The sequence below is a fragment of the Pleurodeles waltl genome, chromosome 1_2, assembly GCF_031143425.1.
Source record: "Pleurodeles waltl isolate 20211129_DDA chromosome 1_2, aPleWal1.hap1.20221129, whole genome shotgun sequence".
Classification (NCBI taxonomy): domain Eukaryota; kingdom Metazoa; phylum Chordata; class Amphibia; order Caudata; family Salamandridae; genus Pleurodeles; species Pleurodeles waltl.
The window spans coordinates 1,206,359,216-1,206,383,941 of record NC_090437.1 but is presented as its reverse complement, the minus strand read 5'-3'; the positions used below and the strand labels follow the sequence as shown (position 1 = coordinate 1,206,383,941).

Genomic DNA, 24,726 nt, shown 5'->3' with positions numbered 1-24,726 from the left:
AGGGCTGCTTCCCCTGTTGCATCCCACCTGAGGAAGAGGAGGGGAGCTGCTGCTGGGTGGCCCCTCTAGAGCGGACCCTACCCCACCCCCTAAATGATCTATAAGGGAGGTTTGAAGACTGCCTGCCTGCTGCGATCTCCCACGAAAGGAAGCCCCTCATCCAAAAACTTGCAGCCGCCTAAAGGACCTAAAAGGGGTCGAAACAGCCTGCAGGCCCAAGGATTTAGCAGTGGCCCTACACTCCATACAGTGCTCTAACACAGAGTCAGCTTAAGTGCCAAATAATTTAGCTCCATCAAAAGGCAAGTCTAAGAGCGTGGCTTGAACATCCGATGAGAACCCAGATGTGCGCAACCAAGCATGACGCCTGGTGGCGATAGAGGTTCCCATGGCTCTAGCAACAGAGTCCGTGGTGTCCAGTCCCGACTGTATGACCTGCGTAGCCGCTGACTGGGCATCCGAGAGGAGACCATGCAAGTCTTGGGGCATGTCCGGTAACGCTGCCTTTGCCGCATCCATTATTGCGTGAATGTATCTGCCTAGGATACACGTAGCATTAGCTGATTTCAATGCCATGCTGCACGAGGAGAAAGTCTTCTTGGCCGACTGCTCCATGCGCTTGGACTCCCTGTCAGATGGTACACCAGGGAAGGGGCCAGGAGCAGACCGTGACGAACAGGACGCCTGCACGACCAGACTCTCTGGAGACGTATGTTTCGAAATAAATTTGGGGTCACCAGGTGCTGACCTATACCGTCTGGCCACCGACCTGCTCACTGCTTATGAAGGAACCGGCTTCTTCCACACCTCTCCTATGGGATCCATGAGAGCTTCATTAAATGGTAACAGTGGATCCGCAATGGCCGTGGCAGGATGAAGCACCTCTGTCAGGATATTGCTTTTAAACTGTGCCATAGGAAGGGGGAGTTCCTGAAATCACCAGCCTTCCTGATGACAGAATGAAATGTGGCTGCTTCCTCAGTATATTCCCCTGGCGAGGCCAGATCCCACTCCGGGGAATTATCCAGTCCACTGGCCGTGTCCAACACCTGAAACTCACTCTGGGGCTCCGCAATCTCCCCTTCCTCAAGGAGCTGGCTCTCCTCCAACAACCTGAGGGCCTTTCTCCTGGACTGCAATTTGGCCTCCAGTCCAGGCGTCGACAGAGTGTACCGACGTCGGAGAGTGGCACCGAGAAGGCATCATCACAGGATCTCCGGATCCTTCCGACGCCGGAGATGGATCCATCGCCGACGTGGACACACGACCTGCACCCATCGACGCCATTCGGCTTCGGGACTCCTCCATCTCAACTGACACCGGCGTAGAAGGCCTCTCTCTCGACGTCGACGGCTGCACCGCTGGCACCAGCGCCGGGCTAGTGTCTCCTGCCAGACAGAATGGCATAAACAGTGTCGGCCTGTACAGAGCCGGAACGCCTAAGTTAAATGCCAAGGGACCAGTGGGGCCAGCCGGCGCACCACCTCCCGGCGCCATGTTCTGAAAAATATGGCATTAAGAAATGCCGCCGGATCCGTCCCCGGAGCCGGGAAGGCAGGATAGTCTTGAGGAGCCGGCGCCGGCCTCGAATCCTGAGCGCCTGGATGTGCAGGAGAGGCATGATGACTTTGAGGCTTCACCACCTCAAAGACCGACGGCGCCAGAGAAGATTGCGGAGTCAACGGTTGAGGAGACCCCGTCGGGCTGACCTCCCAGGACTTACGGCGTCAGGGAGACGAAGACCTCGACACCGACCGGCTTCCTCTGGATCAACGCCTGGAGTCACGATGACTCCATTTCTTGTGACTCGACTTCTCCAACGATGATCTATGGTGCCTTCTTTTCTCCTTCTTAGCTTTTGGTAAAACAATTTAGCCTCACGTTCTTTCAAGGCTTTAGGGTTCATTTTGTGGCATGACCCACATTCTTGGACGTCGTGGTCCAAGCTCAGGCACCACAGATAGTCGGTATGCAGGTCAGTAACTGACATCCGACCTCCGCATTCCCTGCAAGGCTTGAACCTCGACTTCTTCGGGCCGCCATTTTGACAAAAACACAAAGTATCCCTCCGAACAGCAAACGATACAGGTAGCTGGAAAAGTAACCGTTATCGAAGGCACGGAAAAAAGGGAACTGACGTCAGCACGCCGGCGAGGGCCTCTTATTGCCTTGATGACGTCCGGCAGAGCTGCGTGGAGTCGGGCAATTGTGACGTCCTCGCAGACGTGCAGAGCTGGAAAGAAGTTTCTGTCGAATGCTACGCATGGGGGAGAATTCATTAGGTGAGGAATCCACAGGTAGATGTATCCATCAGAATGGCACGTTTAAGGCTTCACTTTCACTTCCTGGTGGGCGATTATTGTGGCCAATAGATACTAATGGGTGTCAAAACGTTTTGTAAAGTCCACGGGGGGTTTTAGAACAAATAGGCCTGACCCTCGCTATGTATCATCTGAACATGCAGGTATAGTAACAACATACAGTGTAGGGAAACTATGCCAGCAATGGTTGAAGAGTTCCTCACTAGATACTGTTAGAGAACACCTCAGTCTCCTGTCTAATAACACTGACTTACACGATTAACTGTTAGGCCCCAGAAAACAGCGCAGAAAATGCTTCTTATAAGCAGTCTATAATGAAATTTGAAAGCTTTCTCAACAAGAAGCTGTTGCACGGTTAAGGCAAATAGATCGGAAAATTTACAGAAGGCATTAGCTGTTGTAGACACTGGGATTTATACCATGTCCGACCAAATATACACCTTAAATAACATTGTTTCTTCTGCAAAAGACATAGTACAAAGCGACATGTCCTCTTTACACCATGGACAGAGTCAACTAAGATCAATTATGCAGTTAGGTTGGACACTACAAACACCCAAGGCAGGTCGCGTTCCCTGGCAACATGTTAGCGCATGGGACATATTTTAACATTTAACACAACAAAAACTAATGACAAAAAAAGAAGCAACTTATGTCATGTTAAATACTGAAAAATTGCCTTTTACTGTGGATGAAATACCATCTGCTGAGTGGTTCATACACGGGGTCATCAATCTGCCTATTTCAACACTTCAATTCACATCCTGCTTAAAACACATTCCAGGGGGCAGATATGAAAGGCTAGGAGATAGTTACATCCATGAGGTGTGGGAGCTTCTCTTCTCATATAAGTGTCTCAGTGGTATGAAAGAGGTCTTTCTTAGCGGTTCTGTCAGCCATTCGATGGTTTGTAAATAGCTGTCTTTGCACGGGGCGTGCAACGCTTCAGCAACAAACTTGGCTTGTTATCTGAAGGGAGTCTCAGTCCCCTTGATTAACCCTGTGTTCCAGGTGCTCTCGAACGGCAGCTATGTTCTCATAAATAGTGAGAGCTGTTGTGAGATGCGAGCCGGAATAGTTTATGTCGTTTCGGTCTCCAAAATTGTTACATGCTGCGGAAACATACTTTTTCCTCCTACACGACAGAGGGAAGTAGTTGAGATTTGGGGCCATATGTACGAACACATTTTCCCATTGACACAGAATGGGAAAAACCCTTTGCTACATCTGGCCCTTGGTCCCATACCGCTACTTCAAATGTGAATTTTGACAAGTTGAGCAGACTCAAGGGTTTGTTTCAAAAACATCTGCCGCTTACATCTGAACGCGAGACCTATGCGCTTCAGGTTGCGAAGTCATCGGCAGAGATATAGTCCCTTTTAAGTACTACCTTTCCAAGACACTTTGGTGAACTCGTAGGATGGATATTTAATGCATCCAGTATTACTGGAATTGCAAATTTCTTTAAGGCTGTTGGTTCTAGTTTCGTTTACATCTTCTCCTCTACATTTGGCTTAATACCTTCAGCCATCCACTCAATATTCTCCAGTATTTTCGGGGGATTTCTGGTAACTGTGGCTATAATAGGTGGCATTTTGCTATTGCTGCTTTTTCTGCACAATGGCTGTCCCGCTGCAACAAGGAGGACTGAAAGCGCTTCCACCAGCACAGCTGTGTCGTGAACCCATAAAGCAGTACTTTGGTGCATCACTCCTGGAGCAATTGGAGTGTGACTGGTCTCTGTCATTCAGACTGGTTTTGAATTGTGCACAGCCCGTGTTTCTGTGCCTCTGGTGCTTGTTTGATTAGGCACTGAAAGTTTGTCTTTCTATGCAGCGCTTGCTTTCATTGGACGCTGATCTGTTGATGTTCTTGCTGAGGGCTCATTACCAGACGTGTGTTAAACTGTCCTGTTAACACATGCTCAAGTGTCTTAACTTGTCATCATGGACATTCCCATATATATGCCTTAATATGAATTTTAGTAGATTTTATATAATTAGGCTTTGAACCACCTTTGAACCAGCAAGGGGAGGGTGTTGTGTAGCCATTTTAGCTATAGTTTTAGACACGTTATTTTAGCAAACTAGGCCTGCCGCTGTGCATTTTAACCTAGATATGTTTTTTTCCAGCTCCGTTATATTATTTTAACAATAGTCACATTTGTGGTCTTGTTTTATTTTTTCTCTATCTAGCGGTTATTTGCCTAGGCCAGCACTGCATTCTTAAACAATACATTTCTTTCACTTCGTGCCTTCTAAAGGCTTCAGTGAGATAGGTTGCCGGCAAAAGTGGTACGCTTTGTCTCCAATGTTCACAGAAACATACACACTTTTACATGGGGATCCTTTCTTCAGCTGTTTTATTATAAAAACACTACTTTGACCCATGTACATTAGAGGGCGAATCCAGCCAGATGACCACAACTGTATGCTGATTGCTAAGTGCTTGCTGTAGCTGCTGATGTAGACTACAGGACTCTTGCTCAGGCATGAGGGGTGATGTCTTCCCAAGGGAACGTTAAGGGCAGAATTAGAGTTTACAATGCTGTGTTTTCACATAGCCTAGGCGGGAACAATTCTTAAAAAACGTAGTGACAACATGGTAGTGTTATTTTTGTGTTTTACTCTCCTTGGCACTATTTTTATCCTGTCATGCTTCATCATCCTAGTTAGTGCAATACATGCTTTATTATCTAAGATGCAGTTACTTCAATAAAACCTTATTGAACTACACTCTGCCTCTGATTGTCCTTCCATACGTGAGACTAATGTAACTGAGAGAAACAGATGAGATCTGAGTGACCACGATTTTCCTGAGGAGTCATTTGTGTCATGCGCCCGGTTGCCCAATCATCCCTGCTCGTGGGTGGAGATGAGGCACTGCTAGTTAGCCGGAAGAAAACCTGGATAAGGCCGACAGGTGTCACCTTGTGTGGGTTCAGACGCAGTCTCCCACAGTCCAGGTGATTCTGCCGCCCAAATCCAGTAGTCTCATTAAGATAATGAGAACCTATGTGACACTCCTATAGTATGTATTGCACATGTTCACTGGCTCCTTTGTTAAATTGTTTTTCAGATTATCAGGTGTGCTTAGGGCTGGAGCAGAAGAGTGACAGAAAGGATACACATGCAGGTAAAGTCAATAGAAGATTGCATGATTTATTAGAGGTTTGTACATCAGCCAGCAGCTTCCGGGAGGACAGTGGGTGCATATGAATCTATGACACTACACTCTCTACAAATAAATGCTTCACGGGTAGGTAACATGTTCCATTCATTGCACGTGTTGGCCGTAGATGCATATGCTTAGCATCACATATAAGGCAGTGCTCCCAAAAGCAGTGGTTAGCTGGGCTGGATGTAGATGTTTGAAAAAGTGTCTGTAATACAGCTTGACCCACTAACTTTTGGATTAACTCAGACATCAACACAATAGTGTTTTGTCAATGTATGTGGGCTATTCCATATAGATGCTTTACAGACAAGGGCTGTTTCCTAGAAAAGACATGGAGGCTCCTTTTTTTGCATGTACGGGCAGGCAGCAATTGCTTAGTATTGTAGTAGCAAGTATGAAACCATTTTATTATTAATCTTGCGATTCCTGCTTTGGAGGTAGGGGAAGCTTCTTGTGGGTTTGAAAAGGTAACAAACATTTGTTGCGTTTTACAAGAGGGTTTTGTTCTCTCTATGTAGTATATTAATGCTCTTTTAACAGGGTGTGTAGAGCTCGTTCTGCTACTGAACCTGGTGTAGGAAAGAATACTGGTAGTGTAACTGTTTGATTTGCGTGGAATGCAGAACTACTTTAGGGAGGAATTTTTTGTTTTAAGTACTAATTTATCTGGATGTACTTGAAAGAAAAGGTTCTATTTGAGTGAGCAACTGAAGTTTGCTTATTCCCCAGCAGATATGATAGCTACTAAGAATGCTATTTTCCATGATTGGAACTGTAAAACACATGAATACAGTGGTTCAAAAGATGGACCCATGAGTCTGGTGAGAATATTGATGTTCCGGGCTGGTGCTGGTGGGATTGAGAACGGAATGACTCTTTAGTCCTTCCAAAAATGCTTTGAGTACTGGAATTTTGAACAGCGACCGATGTTGTCAGTTTTGCATGTACACAGCAAGTGCTGCCAAGTGTAGTCTAATAGAGGTATATGCCAAGGCTGCTTGTTGTAGATAAAATAGATAACAAACAAGGTCTTGCACTGCTGGAGAAAGAAGTGGTTGGATTAGTTTGGCTAGGCAGTAATGGACAAACCTATTCATTTGTTTGCGTAGCAGGCTTGTGAGGTTGGCCTCCGAAATTCTTAGACTGGTCAAGCATTCTTGTGGTAGAATAAGGTACCCAAATTCTAAGACTTCAAGGAGCCAGTCCTAGATTCAGTTGCTTGGGATTTGGATGTAGGACCTTTCCCTGTTCTTGAGTCAGAAGTCATGGCCAAATTAGCAATTTCTTGTGTGGCACAACCAATACTTGCAGTAGAGCTGTAAACTATGCTTGTTACACTATGTTGAGGCGATTGGGATTAGATGAACGAGTTACTTACCTTCGGTAACGACTTTTCTGGTGGATACATTAGCTACCTGTGGATTCCTCACCTAATGAATACTCCCATGGCGCCAGCATTCGACGGAAATCTTCTTCCTAGTCTCTGCACGTCGACGAGGACGTCACTCTAGCCCACGCGACGCCGTCTGACATCATACAGGCAATAAGAGGTCCTCGACGACGTGCCGACGTCAGTACCAACATTTTTTACGTGCATGAGAACAACAACCCAATGCAATGAAAGAGCAAGGCAACATCCCATAACCTTGTAAAATACACAATATTGCAATGAATAGCTGTAAATTTAATATAACTCTCTGTTTTTTTTTGTTTTTTTTTTAAACGAACAAATATATGCAAATCATGTATATACACAAAGATATATACATATATATATATATATACAGATAAATATACACAAGTATCCATATATACAACATCTATTGCAACCTTGAAGACCAAGAGGAGCGCACCCAAGGATTACTTGGTAAGACCAGAAAGGCAACGGGGAGGCGGGTGGGACCGTGAGGAATCCACAGGTAGCTAATGTATCCACCAGAAAAGTCGTTACCGAAGGTAAGTAACTCGTTCTTCTGATGGATACAACTACCTGTGGATTCCTCACCTAATGAATAGAGTCCCAAAGCAGTACCACGCCCGGTGGCGGGTGCCTAAATGGTCAAACCAAGAAATCCTGCAGCACTGACCGTGCAAAATGGCCGTCCCTTCTGACCTCAGAGTCCAAACAGTAATGTTTCGCAAAAGTGTGAAGGGACGACCAAGTTGCGGCCCTGCAGATGTCGACCACAGGAACACCTCTGGCCAAGGCCGAAGTGGCCGACTTAGCTCTGGTGGAATGAGCTCTAATGCCCTCAGGAGGATCCTTCTTTGCCAAAGAGTAACAGATTTTAATGCAAAGAACAACCCACCTGGAGAGTGTTCTCTTGTGGACGGCCTTTCCTCTCCTCTTGCCCACGTACCCGATGAACAGCTGATCCTCCAGCCTGAAATCCTTTGTACTATCAATAAAGAAGCTTAACGCCCTCTTTGGGTCCAGACGGTGCAGTCTTTCTTCCTCTTTAGAAGGATGAGGCGGAGGATAGAACGTGGACAAAGTAATTGTCTGAGCCAAATGGAAAGGTGAAACAACCTTCGGGAGGAAAGCAGCCTTGGTCCTCAACACCACCTTATCCCCATAAAAAGTTGTATAAGGGGGCTTTACCGATAAGGCCTGCAACTCACTCACTCTCCTTGCAGATGTTATAGCTACCAGGAAAACTGTTTTTATAACCAAATACCTTAAGGGGCAAGAATGCATAGGCTCAAAAGGGGACCCCATAAGGAAAGTCAGGACCAAGGACAAATCCCATTGCGGCATAACGAATGGTTTTGGAGGATATTTATTTAGAAGACCTTTCAAGAATCTGATAACAATAGGGGATTTAAATAACAATGGTTGGTCTGGAAGACAAATGAAGGCTGACAAGGCCGACAAATAACCCTTAATGGTAGCCACTGCACAACCTTTCTGCGCTAGAGACAGAGCAAAAGACAAAACGTCCGATAGATTAGCATGTAAGGGATCAATCTGCCTCTCTCCACACCACGCAACAAATTTAGACCACCTATTAGCGTAGATAGATTTAGTGGAGTGTCGCCTGGCCTCTAATATAACATCCACTACATCAGGCGGGAGAGAGAAGGAACTCAGGTTGCCCCGTTCAATCTCCAGGCATGTAGGTGCAGACTCTGGAGGTTGGGGTGTAAAACCTGCCCCTGCGACTGCGAGAGGAGGTCTGCCCTGAAAGGGAGACGGAGCGGAGGGCACATTGAGAGTTCGAGAAGGTCGGAGTACCACACCCTCCTTGGCCAATCCGGAGCTATTAAGATGACTTGGGCCCGGTCTTGGCGAATCTTCCTCAATACTCGAGGAATCAAGGGTATGGGAGGAAACGCGTAAAGCAACTGGCCGCACCAGGTTAATTGAAACGCGTCCCCCAACGCTCCCTGCATCGGATACTGGAGGCTGCAGAATAACGGACAATGCGCGTTCTCCAGAGTGGCAAACAGATCTACCCGAGGAAACCCCCACCTTTGGAAGATCAAACGGGCTTGATCTGGATGGAGACGCCACTCGTGGTCTGCCGAGAATTGGCGACTGAGACTGTCCGCACGTACATTCAAGACCCCGGCCAGATGATTTGCTACCAAGCAAATCTGATGGTCCTCTGCCCAGGACCATAGTCGAAGAGCTTCTCTGCAGAGAAGGTACGACCCTACTCCTCCCTGTTTGTTTATGTACCACATCGTGGTAGTATTGTCCGTCAGGACCTGTACCGACTGACCACGAAGGGAAGGGAGGAAGGCCTTGAGAGCCAGACGTACAGCCCGTAACTCTAACAGATTGATATGAAACATCTGTTCCTCTGGAGACCAAAGGCCTTTGATCTCCAGATCCCCCAGATGAGCTCCCCACCCTAGAGTGGAAGCATCCGTTATGACCGTGGCCACTGGTGGCGACTGCGCGAACTGCTTTCCCTGTGAAAGATTGTTGCTCGCAATCCACCACTTCAAGTCCACAGCAGCATCTCTGGAGATCTTGACAGCACCTTCTAGATCTCCTTTGTGTTGAGACCACTGCCTTCGGAGGCACCACTGAAGAGCCCTCATGTGCCAGCGAGCATGCGTGACCAACAGAATGCAGGAGGCAAACAGACCGAGCAGACGAAGGACCTTGAGGACTGGAACTACCGCTCCACTTCGAAACATTGGAACCAATTCCTGAATATCTTGAATCCGCTGAGGCGGAGGAAAGGCTCGACTCAATGTTGTATCCAGTACTGCCCCTATGAACAGGAGGCGCTGAGAGGGCTCCAGGTGAGATTTGGGCTCGTTCACCGAAAAGCCCAGGTCGAACAACAACTGAGTCGTTGACTGCAGATGATGCGACACAAGCTCCGGAGACTTGGCTTTGATCAACCAGTCGTCCAAGTAAGGGAATACTGCTATCCCCTTCCTTCTGAGCTCTGCCGCAACCACCGACATCACCTTCGTGAAGACTCGAGGTGCTGAAGTAAGACCAAACGGAAGGACCGCAAACTGATAGTGCTGCGATCCTACCACAAACCGGAGATACTTCCTGTGTGACTTGAGTATCGGGATATGAAAGTAAGCATCCTGCAAGTCGACAGACACCATCCAATCTTCCTTGTTCAACACCAAAAGCACCTGAGCTAGGGTCAGCATCTTGAACTTTTCCTGCTTGCGGAACCAATTCAAGATCCTCAGATCCAGGATTGGTCTCAACCGACCATCCTTCTTGGGAATCAGGAAATACCTTGAGTAACAACCTCGACCCCTTTCCTGCTCTGGGAACAACTCCACCGCGCCCTTTGAAAGGAGGACTTGTACCTCCTGTTCTAGCAACAGGAGGTGTTCTTCTGAACAATAAGATGGGCGAGGCGGGATGGGGGGCGGGAACTCCCGAAAGGGAAGGGTGTAGCCTTTTCCCACAATACTGAGAACCCAAGTGTCCGTTGTAATAGTCTTCCACTTGCGGAGAAAATGCCGTAATCTTCCCCCTACAGGAGAAGCCTAAGGCTGCTTTCCCTGCTGCACCCCTCCAGAGGACAAGGAAGAGGCAGAGTGCTGCTGAGGCGCTCCTCTGGTGCGGGCCCTACCTCTCCCTCTAAAAGATCTATAGGGATGGGAAGAGGCAGGTTGCTGGAATCTCCCCCGAAAGGAAGAGGAGGAAGAGCCACGCCCAAATCCACGAAACCTCCTGAAAAATCTGGAAGAGGCAGAGGAAGAAGGAGCTTGGAGCCCTAACGATTTGGCTGTGGCCCTGCTCTCCTTAAATCGCTCTAAGGCCGAATCTGCCTTGGCCCCAAACAGTTTGTCCCCATCAAACGGGAGGTCCAATAGAGTTGACTGCACATCCGCAGAAAACCCCGAATTACGGAGCCAGGCCTGTCTCCTTGCCACCACAGCCGTGCCCATTGCCCTAGCCACCGAGTCGGTCGTGTCCAGCCCAGACTGAATAATCTGGGTCGCGGCAGCCTGGGCGTCCGAAACAACATCCAAAAGACCCTGGGGAAGCTCCGTAAATGTTGACGAAATGTCATCCATAAGAGCATGGATGTATCTCCCCAGAATGCAAGTTGCGTTGGTGGCCTTCAACGCCAGACTGCAGGATGAAAAAATATTTTGGACTGCGCATCCAGCTTTTTCGAGTCCCTGTCTCCAGGCACCGTCGGGAAAGATCCAGGCGCTGATTTTGATGAACAGGAGGCTTGCACCACCAAGCTCTCCGGTGTAGGGTGTCTAGAAAGAAAGCCAGGGTCAGATGGCGCAGCTCGATACCTCCTGGCCACCGCCCTATGAACCGCTGAGGAAGATACTGGCCTCTTCCACACCTCTAGCACCGGATCAAGCAAAGCCTCATTAAACGGCAAGAGAGGCTCCGCTGCAGCAGAGGCCGGATGTAGCACCTCCGTTAGAAGATTCTGCTTCGCCTCTGCCACCGGCAAAGGCAGGTCCAGAAAGTTAGCTGCCTTCCGTACTACAGCGTGAAAGGAAGCAGCCTCCTCCGTATATTCCCCTGGAGACGAAAGATCCCACTGAGGGGAAGTGTCCAGCCCACGCAGTCCATCACCAGAGTCCTCCAGTTCTCCTTCCTCCAGGACTCGTTGGTACTCCTGCTCTTCCAATAGACGAAGAGCCCGTCTCCTCGAATGTAGCCTCTGCTCGATACGCGGAGTCGACATGGCCTCCACCGAAGTCGAAGATCGGCGCCGATCCCCAGAAGCAACCGACGCCGCATCCAGCGCCACAGGCAACTTCGGCGCCGATGAAAGAGCAGGTCGAAGAGAACTTGGAGCAGATGGACCCACCGGAGTCACAGGACGAAATCCCGACGTCGACGGGATGGAAATCTCCGGGGCCAATCCCTCTGAAGCCACCGGAGCGGCCACCGGCGTCGACACCGGCGCCGAGCCCACGTTCCCAAAAGGGAGAAAGGGCATAAAGGGTGCCGGCCGTAGAGGCGCAGGATCACCCAATGAAAAGGCCAAAGGACCAGCCGGAGAACCCCCTGGAGCCATCTGTTGGAAGATGGTATACATCGCATTTAGGAATGCGGTACTATCGGCTCCAGGGGTGGGAAAAGCTGGATACTGGGGTGCCTGTATCGAAGGCGACCCCGACGCCGGCCTCGACGTCTGCGACGCCGGAGACAACACAAGAGGCTGCATCACCTCAATCACCGACGCCTGCCCAGGTGAAGTTGGTGACGCCGGAGAGGGCAACGGCATCGACGGATGCGGCGTGACCGTGGGACTGACCTCCCAAGTCCTCCGGCGCCGATCCGAAGGTGACCTGGAACGAGTCTCCTTGCTTGAATGGCGCCGTGAATCTCTACGGCGCCGGGAGTCTCGATGACGCCGATGCCTTGGCGAAGAAGACTTCTTGTGATGCTTTTCTTTCTTCGACTTCGCCATAAACAACTTAGCCTCACGTTCCTTGAGGGCCTTCGGATTCATGTGCTGGCATGAATCGCAAGTTGAGACGTCGTGGTCGGAGCTCAAACACCAAAGGCAGTCGGAGTGAGGATCCGTAACTGACATCTTGCCCCCACACTCTCGACAAGGCTTGAAACCCGACTTTTTCTGTGACATTATTACTGCAGAGAAGGACTACGCAGCAAAAAATACACTGTAACCACGAAAGTAACAGTTGCTCCCTCGAAGATAACCGTTTCGAATGCACGGAAAAAAGGGAACTGACGTCGGCACGTCGTCGAGGACCTCTTATTGCCTGTATGACGTCAGTGGACGTCCTCGTCGACGTGCAGAGACTAGGAAGAAGATTTCCGTCGAATGCTGGCACCATGGGAGTATTCATTAGGTGAGGAATCCACAGGTAGTTGTATCCATCAGAAAGATGGATGTTTGTGTGAGCTTCTGAACTACATACGGACGAGTGGGTAGGTTGGGGTGTAAGTAAATCTCCTTGACAAAGTGATCCACAGGACATTGTCTTTGGATTGTGGGTGACAAAACCTCTTCAGGTTTTGTCACCCACAATCCAAAGACAAGCTTTGGTGCTCCGCAATCTGATGTGTTGCGAAGAGGTCCTTCTCTGAGGTTCCCCACTGCTAGAAATAGGAGTACAACAGTGTTGTGTCGTCCTCCCACTAGTGTACTGCTCATGCATTGCAATGAGCATATATGTAGTCACTGTCCATCCTTGTACGTATTCTGCAAGGATGTGGCTTGTATGATGTATGGCCCAGTGCCACATATGCACCCCTAAGCATGTGAGCTATATTGAGTGTGTGCCTCCTTGTTTTTGGATGAAGTACATTGCAGTCATGTTGTCAGTACAGACTAGAACTACTTTGTAGGGAAGATGTTGCTGAAAAGCTTTGAGATCACAAGAAGCTCTAGCTGACGGCTGTGTAGGTGTTTGAGTTGGAGACCAGAGACCATGTACCATGAGGTCTTGCATATGTGCTCTCCAAGCCTATAGAGATGCATCTGTCGTAATGATCATTTGCGGGACTGGGGCTTTGAAGAGATGACTCTACAACTGATGGTTGCTTTTCCACCAATACAGAGAACGATGGGTCGCTGGCCCTACAAACAATCGATCTTGTAGATGCCCTCCGCCTGAGACCATTGTGATTTAAGACAGATTTGAAGGAGGCGCACGTACTGCCGTGCGTGTGGCACAATGGAAATACATGGCACTATTATTCCAAGAAAACACGTAACTGTTTTGACTGTAACTTGATAAGGTGGCTAAATAAGAGGCAATGCTAACAGAAACTTTTGAACTTTTGCAAGACTGGGATAAGCTTTGCCTGCACTAGAGTCTAGGGTTGCACCCAAGAATGGCTCCACTTGCAAGGGTTGAATGTGAGTTTTTGTCGTATTGAGTGTGAAAACTAATTTCTGCAGAAGGTTGATTACCTTTTGAGTGTCCTGCAGACATTAATGTTTGCTTGCACTCTTGTCCCCTCTTCTGAGATGAGCTGGAGCTACTGAGACACATTCTGTGAATACTCTTGGTGCAGTAATTAGTCTAGCTGACAACACTTTGAATTGGAAATGCTAGCCACTGCCTTGAAAATGGAGGTAGAGTTAATGGGCTGGATGTATTGGAATATGGAAGTAAGTGTCTTTGAGGTCTATAGCTGTCATGAAGTCTCTATGCTGTAGCAATGGCATTACTTCTTTGAGTGTTACCATATGAAATGCTCTGGCAGGATGTACGTGTTGAGTGGCCTGAGGTCTAGTATAGGCCTTAACGTTCCTTCATTCTTTGGTATGAGAAAGTACAGTGAGTACACCCTGTGCCCTTGATGTTGTTCTGCTACATGCTATATGGCCCCTTTTTGAAGCAGAGCCTAAATCTCCTCTTGCATGAGTAACAGTACTCATCTTTTATGATGGAAAGGACCCACTGATCTGTTGTAATTTGTGCCCAGTCCATGTGGTAGTACTGCAACCGTGATCCTACTGGTGTTAAGTGTGAAGGGGGTGGGAGGCGTAGAGAGTCACTGTTTAGTGAGAGTGGTCCCTTTGAAAGTGGATCCACAGCCACATCCTCTATTATTTTTTTAATGTGACCTATAGTGTGCCCCACTGATGTACTGGGTCTGATAAGAACTTTCCTGTTTCTGTGTATTGGGTGTGACTGTGGACTTGCCTGTTTTATGTGCCTGTTAGAAATTGGAACCACAATCCTAGGAGGGGTGTGCTTACCTTCTGGCAGCTTGGCACAGAGCAGGCAGACTTAACTTAGAAGGCAATGTGCAAAGTATTTGTGCAAGACTTCAAACACTAAAACAGTGAAATCACCACACAAAAATATACCACACCTGGTTAAAAAAAGGAGTTTAATTTAATGAGCAAAACAAAACCTAACCAACAAAAATCCAATAAGTAGAAATGGAAATATGAATTTTTAAAGACAAAACTGAAATGTAATGCTTAAAAGCATGAAGTACCAACCGAGGCTACCTGGTCGCGATAGACAATTAAATACAAAAGTTCAGGCCAACCGCAATGGAGTGCAGGTTGGATACAGTACCAAATATGTTCAGCTGAAGTTTTACATTCTCAAGATTTGAGCCAAGAGTCTTATTCGCGGGGAAGAAGTCTGCCAGGAGCAAGGAGAGAGTCGCTGTCAGTGGTCTGCGGGTGCGAAGAGTCAGCTGGGCGCCGTGGACTGGAGCCTCGCGAGCAGCAATGCTTGCTGTGTGAAGAGATTCTTGGGCGGGCAATGGGTTCCAGAGCAAATGGGCCCGTTTGCGGTCACGAGGAGCCCAAAAACAATTTGAGGACCCCAAAAACCACTTCCAAGGGCCCAGGACCGGAGAGGTGCCTCTTGTTGGGGGAGGTGGGGGGAGCCAAGAGCTTGTTGAAGGTAGGTTCAGGAGCTGTGGGTCATAGTTGGAAGTCTTTTGTGTCCCTGAGACTTCAGAAGAACAGGAGGCAAGCCAGCAAGCTGCTGGAGTCACTCTGTTTCTGGTTCAGGTTATGTGGGCCCAGTCCTTCTAACTCAGGCAAGGAGGGCAGCAAGCAGCAGGTCAGCACAGCAAGAAATCAGTTCTTCCAGGGCAGCAGTCCAGCACAACAGCATTCCTTTTAACTGAGAAGTAGTCCTGCTTCTGGCAGAATATCCACAGGTCCAGAAGTGTACCGTGGCTTTGAAGTGGAGGAGACCTCACAGAAGGGCTTTGAAGTGCAAAGAGGTCCTCCGTTCCTGCCCTAGGTCCAAATTCACTACAGGGGGTATGTAGTCCTTGTGTGAGGTCGACACACAACCTATTCAGGTGTAAGCCTGAGGCTGTGGCCAGCTCCTACCTCCCATCCTGCCCAGGATGGCCCATCAGGATATTGATTGATTCACAACTAAGCTCCTTTTGTGAGTGGCTCTCTAAAGGGAGTGCACAAGCCTAGCTGTCACCCCACCCCGGACGTGTATTGGAGACAGGGCGCAGGCATCCAGGGCTAAGAGCAGGAAAATTCCAACTTTCTAAAAGTAGAACTTTCGAAATTGTAACAATGAATCCGATTTTACCATGGTAGGGGTAAGCCTCACAGCACTGAAAAACGAATGAGAGTGTTTCAGTACCTGGACATGTACAACTTAAAAGTATATGCCCTGCCTTTTAATTACATAACACCGTGCACTATGGGGTACTTTCGGGCGACCTCAGGGGTGACGTATATGTAATAAAAGAGGAGTTTAAATCTTGGCAAGGGGTTTTAAATGCCAGGTCGACATGGCAGTGTAACATTGCATTCAGGCTGCAATGACAGGCCTGACATGTTTTAAAGTGCTGCTTAAGTGGGTGGCACAAGCAGTGCTGTAGGCCCACTGGTAGCATTTAATTTACAATGCAGTGCAGTAAACTTTACTAGGAATTTATAAGTAAATTAAATAAATATGCCAATTAGGTATAAACCAATCAAACCATGTTTCAGGGAGAGAGCACTGGTCAGCTGTGGTCAAGTGCTCTGAGTCCGAAGGCCAACAGAAATAAACCAGCAAAATATGGGGCAAGCAGACACAAATGTTTACGTAAAGACCACCCTAAGGCTGTCAGGTCTAACAATACTCCTCAATAGATTCCTCTACGAAAAGCACCACTATGTTGATAGACTTGTAAGGCACCTACAGCTTTTGCAATATCGGTATCTTTCTTTATCTTGTCTAGAATCTCATTTACTTTTGGTCCTAAGAGAAGTTCTTTATTGAATGATAAATGTAGTAGATGTTGCTGGACACCAGGCTTAAAACCAGAGATTCTAAGCCATGTGTGGCGCCTGATGATGATGCTGGTATTAACCTCGTTTGCACTTGTATCTGTTGTGTCTAATGCACATTGCATGGTGGCACTAGAAATAATCTCCCCTTCCTCTACAGTGCCCTTCTTTGCCTGTATTGGTCTAGGAGATGCTGGAGTAATTCTTGCCTCTCATCCCACTGGTCTCGGTTATATGTAGTGAGGAGGCCTACGGAGTTTGCTATTCTGCAGCACTGTACTTCTCTTTGTCAGTGGGGGGGAAGCATTTCCAGTGCCCTGTGAATTGGCCCATTTTCTGACAGTACGTACCATTAGAGAGTTTGGTGGAACATGGCCTTTGATCTACGTTGGGTAGGACTTATTTGTTTTTGTCCGCCCTTACGGTTAGGACCCTCGATTTTACAGGCTGCTTAAAGATTTCTACTGTGGGGTTAAGAATACCTTTTAACATGAGCAAGAACTGTACTGTTCACGGTGACCTGCTTAATGTTTCAACTAGAAAATCATCTTTATCCTCTAATGTGTGCATATCTACCTTATGGTAGTGCGCAGCTCTACGCAGAGCTTCATGATATGTTGACGTGTGTTCTGATGGTGAGGGTTTAAAGGGGTATAGATCGGGATCAGTGTCACCTACAGGGTCTATATTGTAATCTTCCCAGGACTTATCAATATTGTCTGAGTCACCCTGTGGATCAGGAAAGTATGGTGCCTCTTCAGGGTCAATGTTATCCCCTATCGTAAGCGCCCCAATGGATGATGGCATGGGTGATGACGGTGACTGGTCGAGAGGGGAGTGTTGAGGAGATGGTGGATGAGCAGATGGTGTTGGCAACATTAGAATGACAGGTGGTGGAGGAAAGTGAGAGGTAACGGTTGAGTGTGAGGGGGGAGTAGGTGCAAGTTAAGAAAATTGATTAGGGCCAGTTCCCCTGTCTTTACGTTTCTTCTGTGGGGCTTTTGGTTGATCAAGCCCCATGATCTCCTTCCCTCCTCACAAGTTTTTTTTCCTTTTAGGGAGTGTATATGAATCAAAGCTTAGGTCCTGGAGCTCAGAGATCGACGCCTGAACACAATGGCAAAGAAAAACAATCTAACAAAGGAGCCGATGAATATGCGCAATCCAGACTATAGAAGGAGCCACAATGCCTCTTGTCATGAAAGACTTCTTCGAAGATAAACAAGTTGCAAACGTATGTACGGCGAACACATGCTACGAATATTAATCTACCATTATAGATGTTACTTATAAACATGACTGACACAATTTCCCAATGTAAGTATATGGCCGATGACAGATTCCAATATTTGGTCATGATGGTGGCCCTCACCTGACCAAGGTATTGGGAACGTAATGTCGTCCTGTTGTTGGCCAAGGCGGGATGGTCCAAGCTGCCACTCTCGATAAGCAGGATGTGTGGCGCTCTTGAAGATTGTGTCTCTAGCTCGTTTTCTATATGTTCTACAGTATTACCCCACCCACTAGCGCCTACAGGCCCAGACTGTCTTTTGAGAAGTGTTGGTTCTCTCTGTTTGAAGCTGGGTTATGGTGGCCAGATATCCAACTATACTACTGAGCCTCGCAGTTGATCAGTATCAACAATTGGTTCCGAGCAGATAGAGGGGACCCAGCTCACAGGCAAAAGCTGGACTTCCTGTTCCTGTATGGTTTACTATCTTTGCTATTTAGCAGGGCACCCTCACACTCATTGCCACTCAGGGCCCTATACGCTGCTTGTACGCAGCTCTTCGCCAATTGAAATGGCATGAAAACCTTACGGGGACAACTCCACTTTGGCATGGGACATGGGTGGCGGAGATGACAGGCCTCGTGGGGTTTCGTACTTGGGACCTAATTGGTGTCTCTGTGTTGGGGGATGTCTCACGGTAAAAGCACATGCAGTCATTCCATGAACTGGCGGCTTACCTCCATTTGCCCTCCTCTCAGTTCAATAGTTACTTTCAACTGAACAAGGCCCTGGAGGGATACAAAAGCAGACTGTATACTCCCCCACCCCTGAATTTAACCTGCAGGGATGTAAATTGATAACTGATAACCTGGGCATCTCATATTTATATAAATCACTGGTCATTAACACACTGGACTCCCTGAGGACCCTGAGGTCATGGTGGAAGTAGGACAGGAGGGCCCTTGATGGTGAAGAGTGGGTCGAGGCTAAAATGGCCTAGAAGCTGTTGACTAGCTCTATGCGCTTCTGCGTAATTGAGTTTAAGTACTTTCACCAGATTTACTATTCCCAGGCACGCTTATGGCGCAACAGGCATGTTCAGGGCACAGAATGTCTGCTGTGTCATCATTCTCAGGGCTCCCTTTATCATGTTCTGTGGGACTGCCCAGTGGCACAAGAACGTTGGCTAGTGGAATGTATGCTTTTTAGACAAGGACGTAGGAAATTGTTAAAACCAATGGAAGCTTCAAGATTTCTTTCACATATGCAATTTTTAGACATGACTTGAGCAATAGGTGTTTTTGTATTAGCTAGTAGGAAGGTATGGGAAACATTTTAATGGGCTAGCAATATATGCACGGGTAGAGGGAACATGTTGTATGAAACAAGTGGTATTAGGAGCTCTATGTCGATTAGGAGTTATTGTAATCCATTTTCAACTGTTTCTTTTAATGAGTATATTTGATTGTTTTTAATACCCTAGGTCTTCAATAGTATGCATTTTAGGTGCAGTGTATGTTATGAGTTATGTTTTAAAGGACTACGGTATAAATTATTTACATTTATGAACAGAACTGATATTAAAGTACTTTCTTTTCACCAAGATAAGCAACAGGTTCTACAGTTTAGTACTGTCTGTTCCTTGAATGATGAGTTCTAAGCTCCTGCCCGTCACACTACCTCTCTGGGAAACGTTTGGACCCCAGGATATCAGTGGCTCAATCCCAACTTCATCGGTTGTGGTCCAATAATCCCTGCATGCTATGTGCATCTGAACAGCGCTCTGACAAATATCTCATCTTTTGATAAAATACTTTCAGGAACATATTGTAAAGGGAAATATATCAAATCTGACTGTGATGCATAAAAGGAGCCAACTATCTCACACAGCTAGATAACAGATTATGTTGGTTTATTTTCAGTATACAGAAAAGAAGAATTGTCAGTTATTTAGAAAAAAGAAACAACTACTTTGGGCAATAATTATGTTACCTTCTTAGATGAGGTTTCAAATGTTGAAGGGAGCATTTCTGGAAACAGTTTCAGTGCTACTGGAAGCAGGAACTCCATGAAAGGTACAATAACAAAGACAAGGAACGGAACCAGACGAAACAGATCAGCACATATTCGTAGGAACTGTAAAAAGAAATTCAAAATATTATTCGAACTATAAACAAAATACAGATACACAATTGTAACCTTCAGTCTCTACACAAAAAAAGGTACTCAAAAACATTGAGATTCAAGTGTTACGCATTCTGCACTTAAATTAACTTCTTCCATGCAATCGGGCTATAATTCTATTATTAGTGAAGGTGAAACCTATGGACAGCTGTATAATATATAACCAGTGAAAGAAAATCTAATTTCAGTACACAAAATAAGAGCTTTCTGCAAATTCATTATGTGGCGTACACATCATTCTGACTTCATAAGTCCTCTAAAACATAAATCAACTTCCCCCTTTGTTCTCTCAGAAAGGACACCTGCTTTGCTAGTATACTGTGCCTGCTCTGTGAGAAACTCTCACTCAAACCCTAGTAAAACAGATAGAGTTATTTAATGACAAATTGTTCTCTTTATAAGAAATCCTTCCCTTACTGCAATAATTCTCAGTAATGGCCACTGGTGGAAGGATCACAGAATTTATTCTAGAAAATACATTAAAATTAAAGCATAAACAAGAAGAACTAGAACTTCTCACATGCAAGGCTTAGTGAGCCAACAGAAACAATACTGATTCATAAGGCACTTGATAAGAAACCATAATACAGTAAAATTTGAGTCAGGCCTCTACAAAGTCACCATAGTGAATACGATGATCGGTAACATCAAAATGGAAAAGGAACGAGTTTTAGGGAAGCTATATCTAGGGAAAGAGGTTCTACAATGGATACTGTACCAACTGTCTGTTTGTAACACAAGTTAAGAGTCACAAAGGACGTGAAAGATATTTTGTAATAGACTTCCAGATTCACAGTCATCAAGCGCTAATCTTCAATACAGCAGAGAAGGAAAAAAAAAAGGTCAACAGAATGGTTTAAATAGTCAGTGCTTAGCCTAAGCAATCCACAATTCTTTAAGAGTTCCATTCTCTAGTAAAGCCTTCTCTGTGTCAATGGTTTTATGGAGCGGCTTGACCTCCTTTTGAGAAAAATCATCAGGGATGAATGCCTACCAGGTGACACTGGAGGGGGTTCATCTTACGGTCTTATTAGATCAACTTGACAAGCTAATTTTAACAGCATCCTCAGGCTAAGTCCCAAATCGTCACACATCACCTTTTCTAGCATTACAATTTTTACAGTCTATGTCAGAAGTCGATGGTGCCCTGTCTCAGAAGCTGTATTCTGCGCGAGCTAGGTATTCTAAAATGTCTAAATATTTCTGATCCCAGCCTGATTGTTCCTCCCTTAACGCAGTCCTATGCACTTAAAAGTACATACAGTCTGGACAAATTTCATACAATTACGTTAGAGGGCACCATAAAAATCCTTCTTCTCTCGATGGAATCTCGGGATCAAATTTAGATCCTTGCATACCCAGCATTCACGCTCTGGGTATTAACAGAACTGCCACAGTTCTAACTGACTTAAGCAACTTGTCCATTACTTCAGATACCTTTCCCGTCCTAATCATTGTTAATCAACAACTGATCCACCTAACCTAATAAACTTCCTAAGTGTTTCACTTTTCCTGGTACCAGCCAACTGACAGAGAAAATGTTAAAGAAACAACTCGCTAACTAGCTGGAGAACAATGCTCTCTTACTCTTCGTAATCCAGTTTTCAAGCAAAATCTGGTACAGAACCTGCTCTTTTGACAGTTACTGACAATCTCTGCCTTACATTAGACCCAAGTGGATTAGCTGCCCATGCCGTGCTTGACTTGTCTGTGGCGTCTGACAAGTTCTCATTCTTTACTGCTCTGTAGGTTTCATGGTTTGGATATTTATCTTAAACCCCCTAAAAGTCTTTGTTCCATCGTAACTCAGGTTGTCGGTCTTCCTCCCTTTTCTTCTTCATCCAATCTTATATCTTTTGGCGTCCCTCAGGGGTTGTCGCCCAGCCTCAAAATCTTCAATGATTACCTCAGTCCTATGGCAACCCTAAAAAGGTCTTTTGGTTTTGATTTACTCTCATATGTTGGCGACATCTAAATAATAGTTTCTCTGATACCCCGACTAGTTTCCAGTTTCGCACGGTATCCATGGCAGTTTGAATGAAGGCCTACTGTCTACAGCTTAACAGCGAGAAAATGGAGGTCCTGTTTGGAAACACGACCAATATATGGTCTTATCTTTGGTGTTTTCGCCCCCACACCAGTTCCCTGAAACTCTACTAAAAAGTTTAGGATTTTCATGGGCCATGAACTTACCGTGACTAATATAATTAATCAAGTCACCTCCAACTAATTCACGAGTCTTAGAATGCTACAAAAAAAATCTTCGAGTGACTTCCCCAGCCTATTCGTAAATCTGTCATCCAGACTCTCATCACTTCCTGCCTGAATTAAAGATATGCTCTCTATGGCAGTATCTGGAAAAGTCAGATTTATAGACTCCAGATAACCCAAAACACAACCAGAAGGCTCACCCTAAATCTTTCTGCCTATCAGCATCTCTCTCTCTCATCACTCCCCATTGGCATTTGGTATACAAGTGTATTTGAATCAAAGTTCTGTGTTTTGTCCACAAAGTCCTCTACAATAATGGCTTATGATATAACAATACCAAACTGAACTTCTACCCCCTTTACAATCCCTACGTTCTGCTGACCTGTGGTTAGCTTCCCACAGATATCATGCCAGGCAAGGTGGAAGGTCATATTCTTACTTAGAATCTTGGTTCCACCTTAGGAAGACTGATGACCTGGACACATTCAAGAAATCACTCAAAACTTGGCTGTTTGAGAATTGTAAACTCCCTGGCCTTCCCACTCTTATTTTGAGTCTTGAATATTGAGAAATCAGAGTCTAAAAGAGTCTGGGGTCGATGACTGTGGTGTATGGCAAGTGCTCCGGAATGATGGCACTTGTCGGGATCGGAAAAAAGTAGATGAGAAAATTCGGTGGCAGGCTGACTCTATACATGTTGCCTGGCTCTACGGGGCTATGGGGAAGAGATACCAGGTAGGCTAAAACACTTCACAGGCCATACAATGCTCCCTATGATTAAACACTGCTTACTAGGGCTCATACCAAGAAACAATAGGAACATGTGTAGAAAGTTCATAATTTTAGGCGTGCTGTTGGTCAAAAGGAGGACTGCAATAGACTGGACTGCAGCAAGGAACCCTGGCAATTAATCCTGGATGAAAGGTTTGATAGAATGGGTGGCAGGGGACAAAACCTGGCGGGTTGAAAAACTAGCAGAAGACTTAACGGGCTAGGCCTAGATTATTATGTTGTTGACAGAACCCACAGATGCCAGACCTCCATGAGCTACAGAGATTAGAATGTTTGCTGGGCAATGGGTGGGACTGACAGGATAAAGGGGAAACCCAAAGAGAAGAATACGTAGAAGTGAGCGCACATCATAATCACCTCAAGAGAGGAGCAGGGTGAGATGGGAGGGTACATGAGCCAAGTGTAGGCTGTACTGGTTTGAAATGTTTATAATTTTTGAATATGTAGTGATGCACTAAGACTGCATGAATATATGACTGAAATTGTACTGACTGTACAGTATAATTTCGAATAACAAATTACATATGTAAATTATGCAGACTATAAGTGCAAATTAATTTCAAAAAATCAACAAAGCTTTGTTGCCCTGTTTTGGTCCCTTACTTTTGCTACACTCTTCCCTTGGTCACAGCCATCCAATCCCACGATCGAATCATCTGCCCCCCATCTGGCTGAAATATTATATTTAGAGTTTGTTTTGTGAACACCATAGTCTGGAACTTCTGTCCCTGGACTGGATAATGCTTTCCCTCTTTCAACAAAGTTACCAATTTTATTTCTGTCTGTGCTCTTGCCAAATACCAGACCCCTGCTCCCTCAATCCAACCCTCACTAATAACCTGCTTCATATAAATTTTCATACTACACTTCTTTTGTGTCTACCACTATATATAACCGATCTTACTATTACTCATTTTAATAGTACTCCTTTACCAACCTCAAAAGAAAGGAAAGCAGCCAGGATCAGAGCACTTGGACTGCAGATCCCATCAGGAGTCATCAGCAAGCCTTAACTCACTGAGCCATCTAGCCGATTTGCTAGCTCTGCCTCCCCACCTTTCTGCTCTGTCAGCCGAGAACTCAAACAACATCTATGTTTTCTTTCTTTTTGTAGCAGTCCAGTTATTTCTCTCCCTCTGTTCTCATATTATATTCCCTGCATGTCATAATTTACTAGCCTATTTATTTATCTTGCCAGCATGGTTTACCCCACCATCCTCTAGCGTTTATGTCTGTGACCCATTTTTAGGTCGAGCATGCAAGCGCTTTGATCTGTTGTAAGCATTGTGGGCTTTTAACCACACTCACCTCTTTCACTCATTTATGGGCTTGCCTTTCAAAAATCCTTTGTAATTATTGGTAATGCTTTACGTTTGTCACTCCTTGGGGTGACTTGGTACTGCCTTGCAGACTGCCCCTGTTCCATAGATAACTCCACGATTGCTGATATGTTTGACTGTGAGCAAACCTCTTTTTCCTTTTGTGTCTTTCCTTCGCAGCCATGATGCTTTGGATCTGCTTGCTTATGTCAACTGTTTTACTTTTCATTTTCAATTTATGTGGCAAGAAAAGTCCAATTAGGAATTTACAACGCTAATAGCTCTAACTCATACAAATGCGAGACCCAGTGCATTGCAAATGTTTGTTTTCTTTT

At 46.0% G+C, this 24,726-nt stretch overlaps 1 protein-coding gene across 1 annotated transcript in view; it reads right to left on the bottom strand.

Moving 5' to 3' along the window:
• Positions 1–24,726, bottom strand: part of LETM1 (leucine zipper and EF-hand containing transmembrane protein 1) — a 309,671-nt gene that overhangs the window by 221,172 nt on the left and 63,773 nt on the right. Inside the window, exon 4 of the mRNA XM_069203864.1 lies at positions 19,878–20,021. Within this exon, the coding sequence (XP_069059965.1) occupies positions 19,878–20,021 (144 nt within the window). The remainder of the gene's footprint in view (positions 1–19,877; positions 20,022–24,726) is intronic.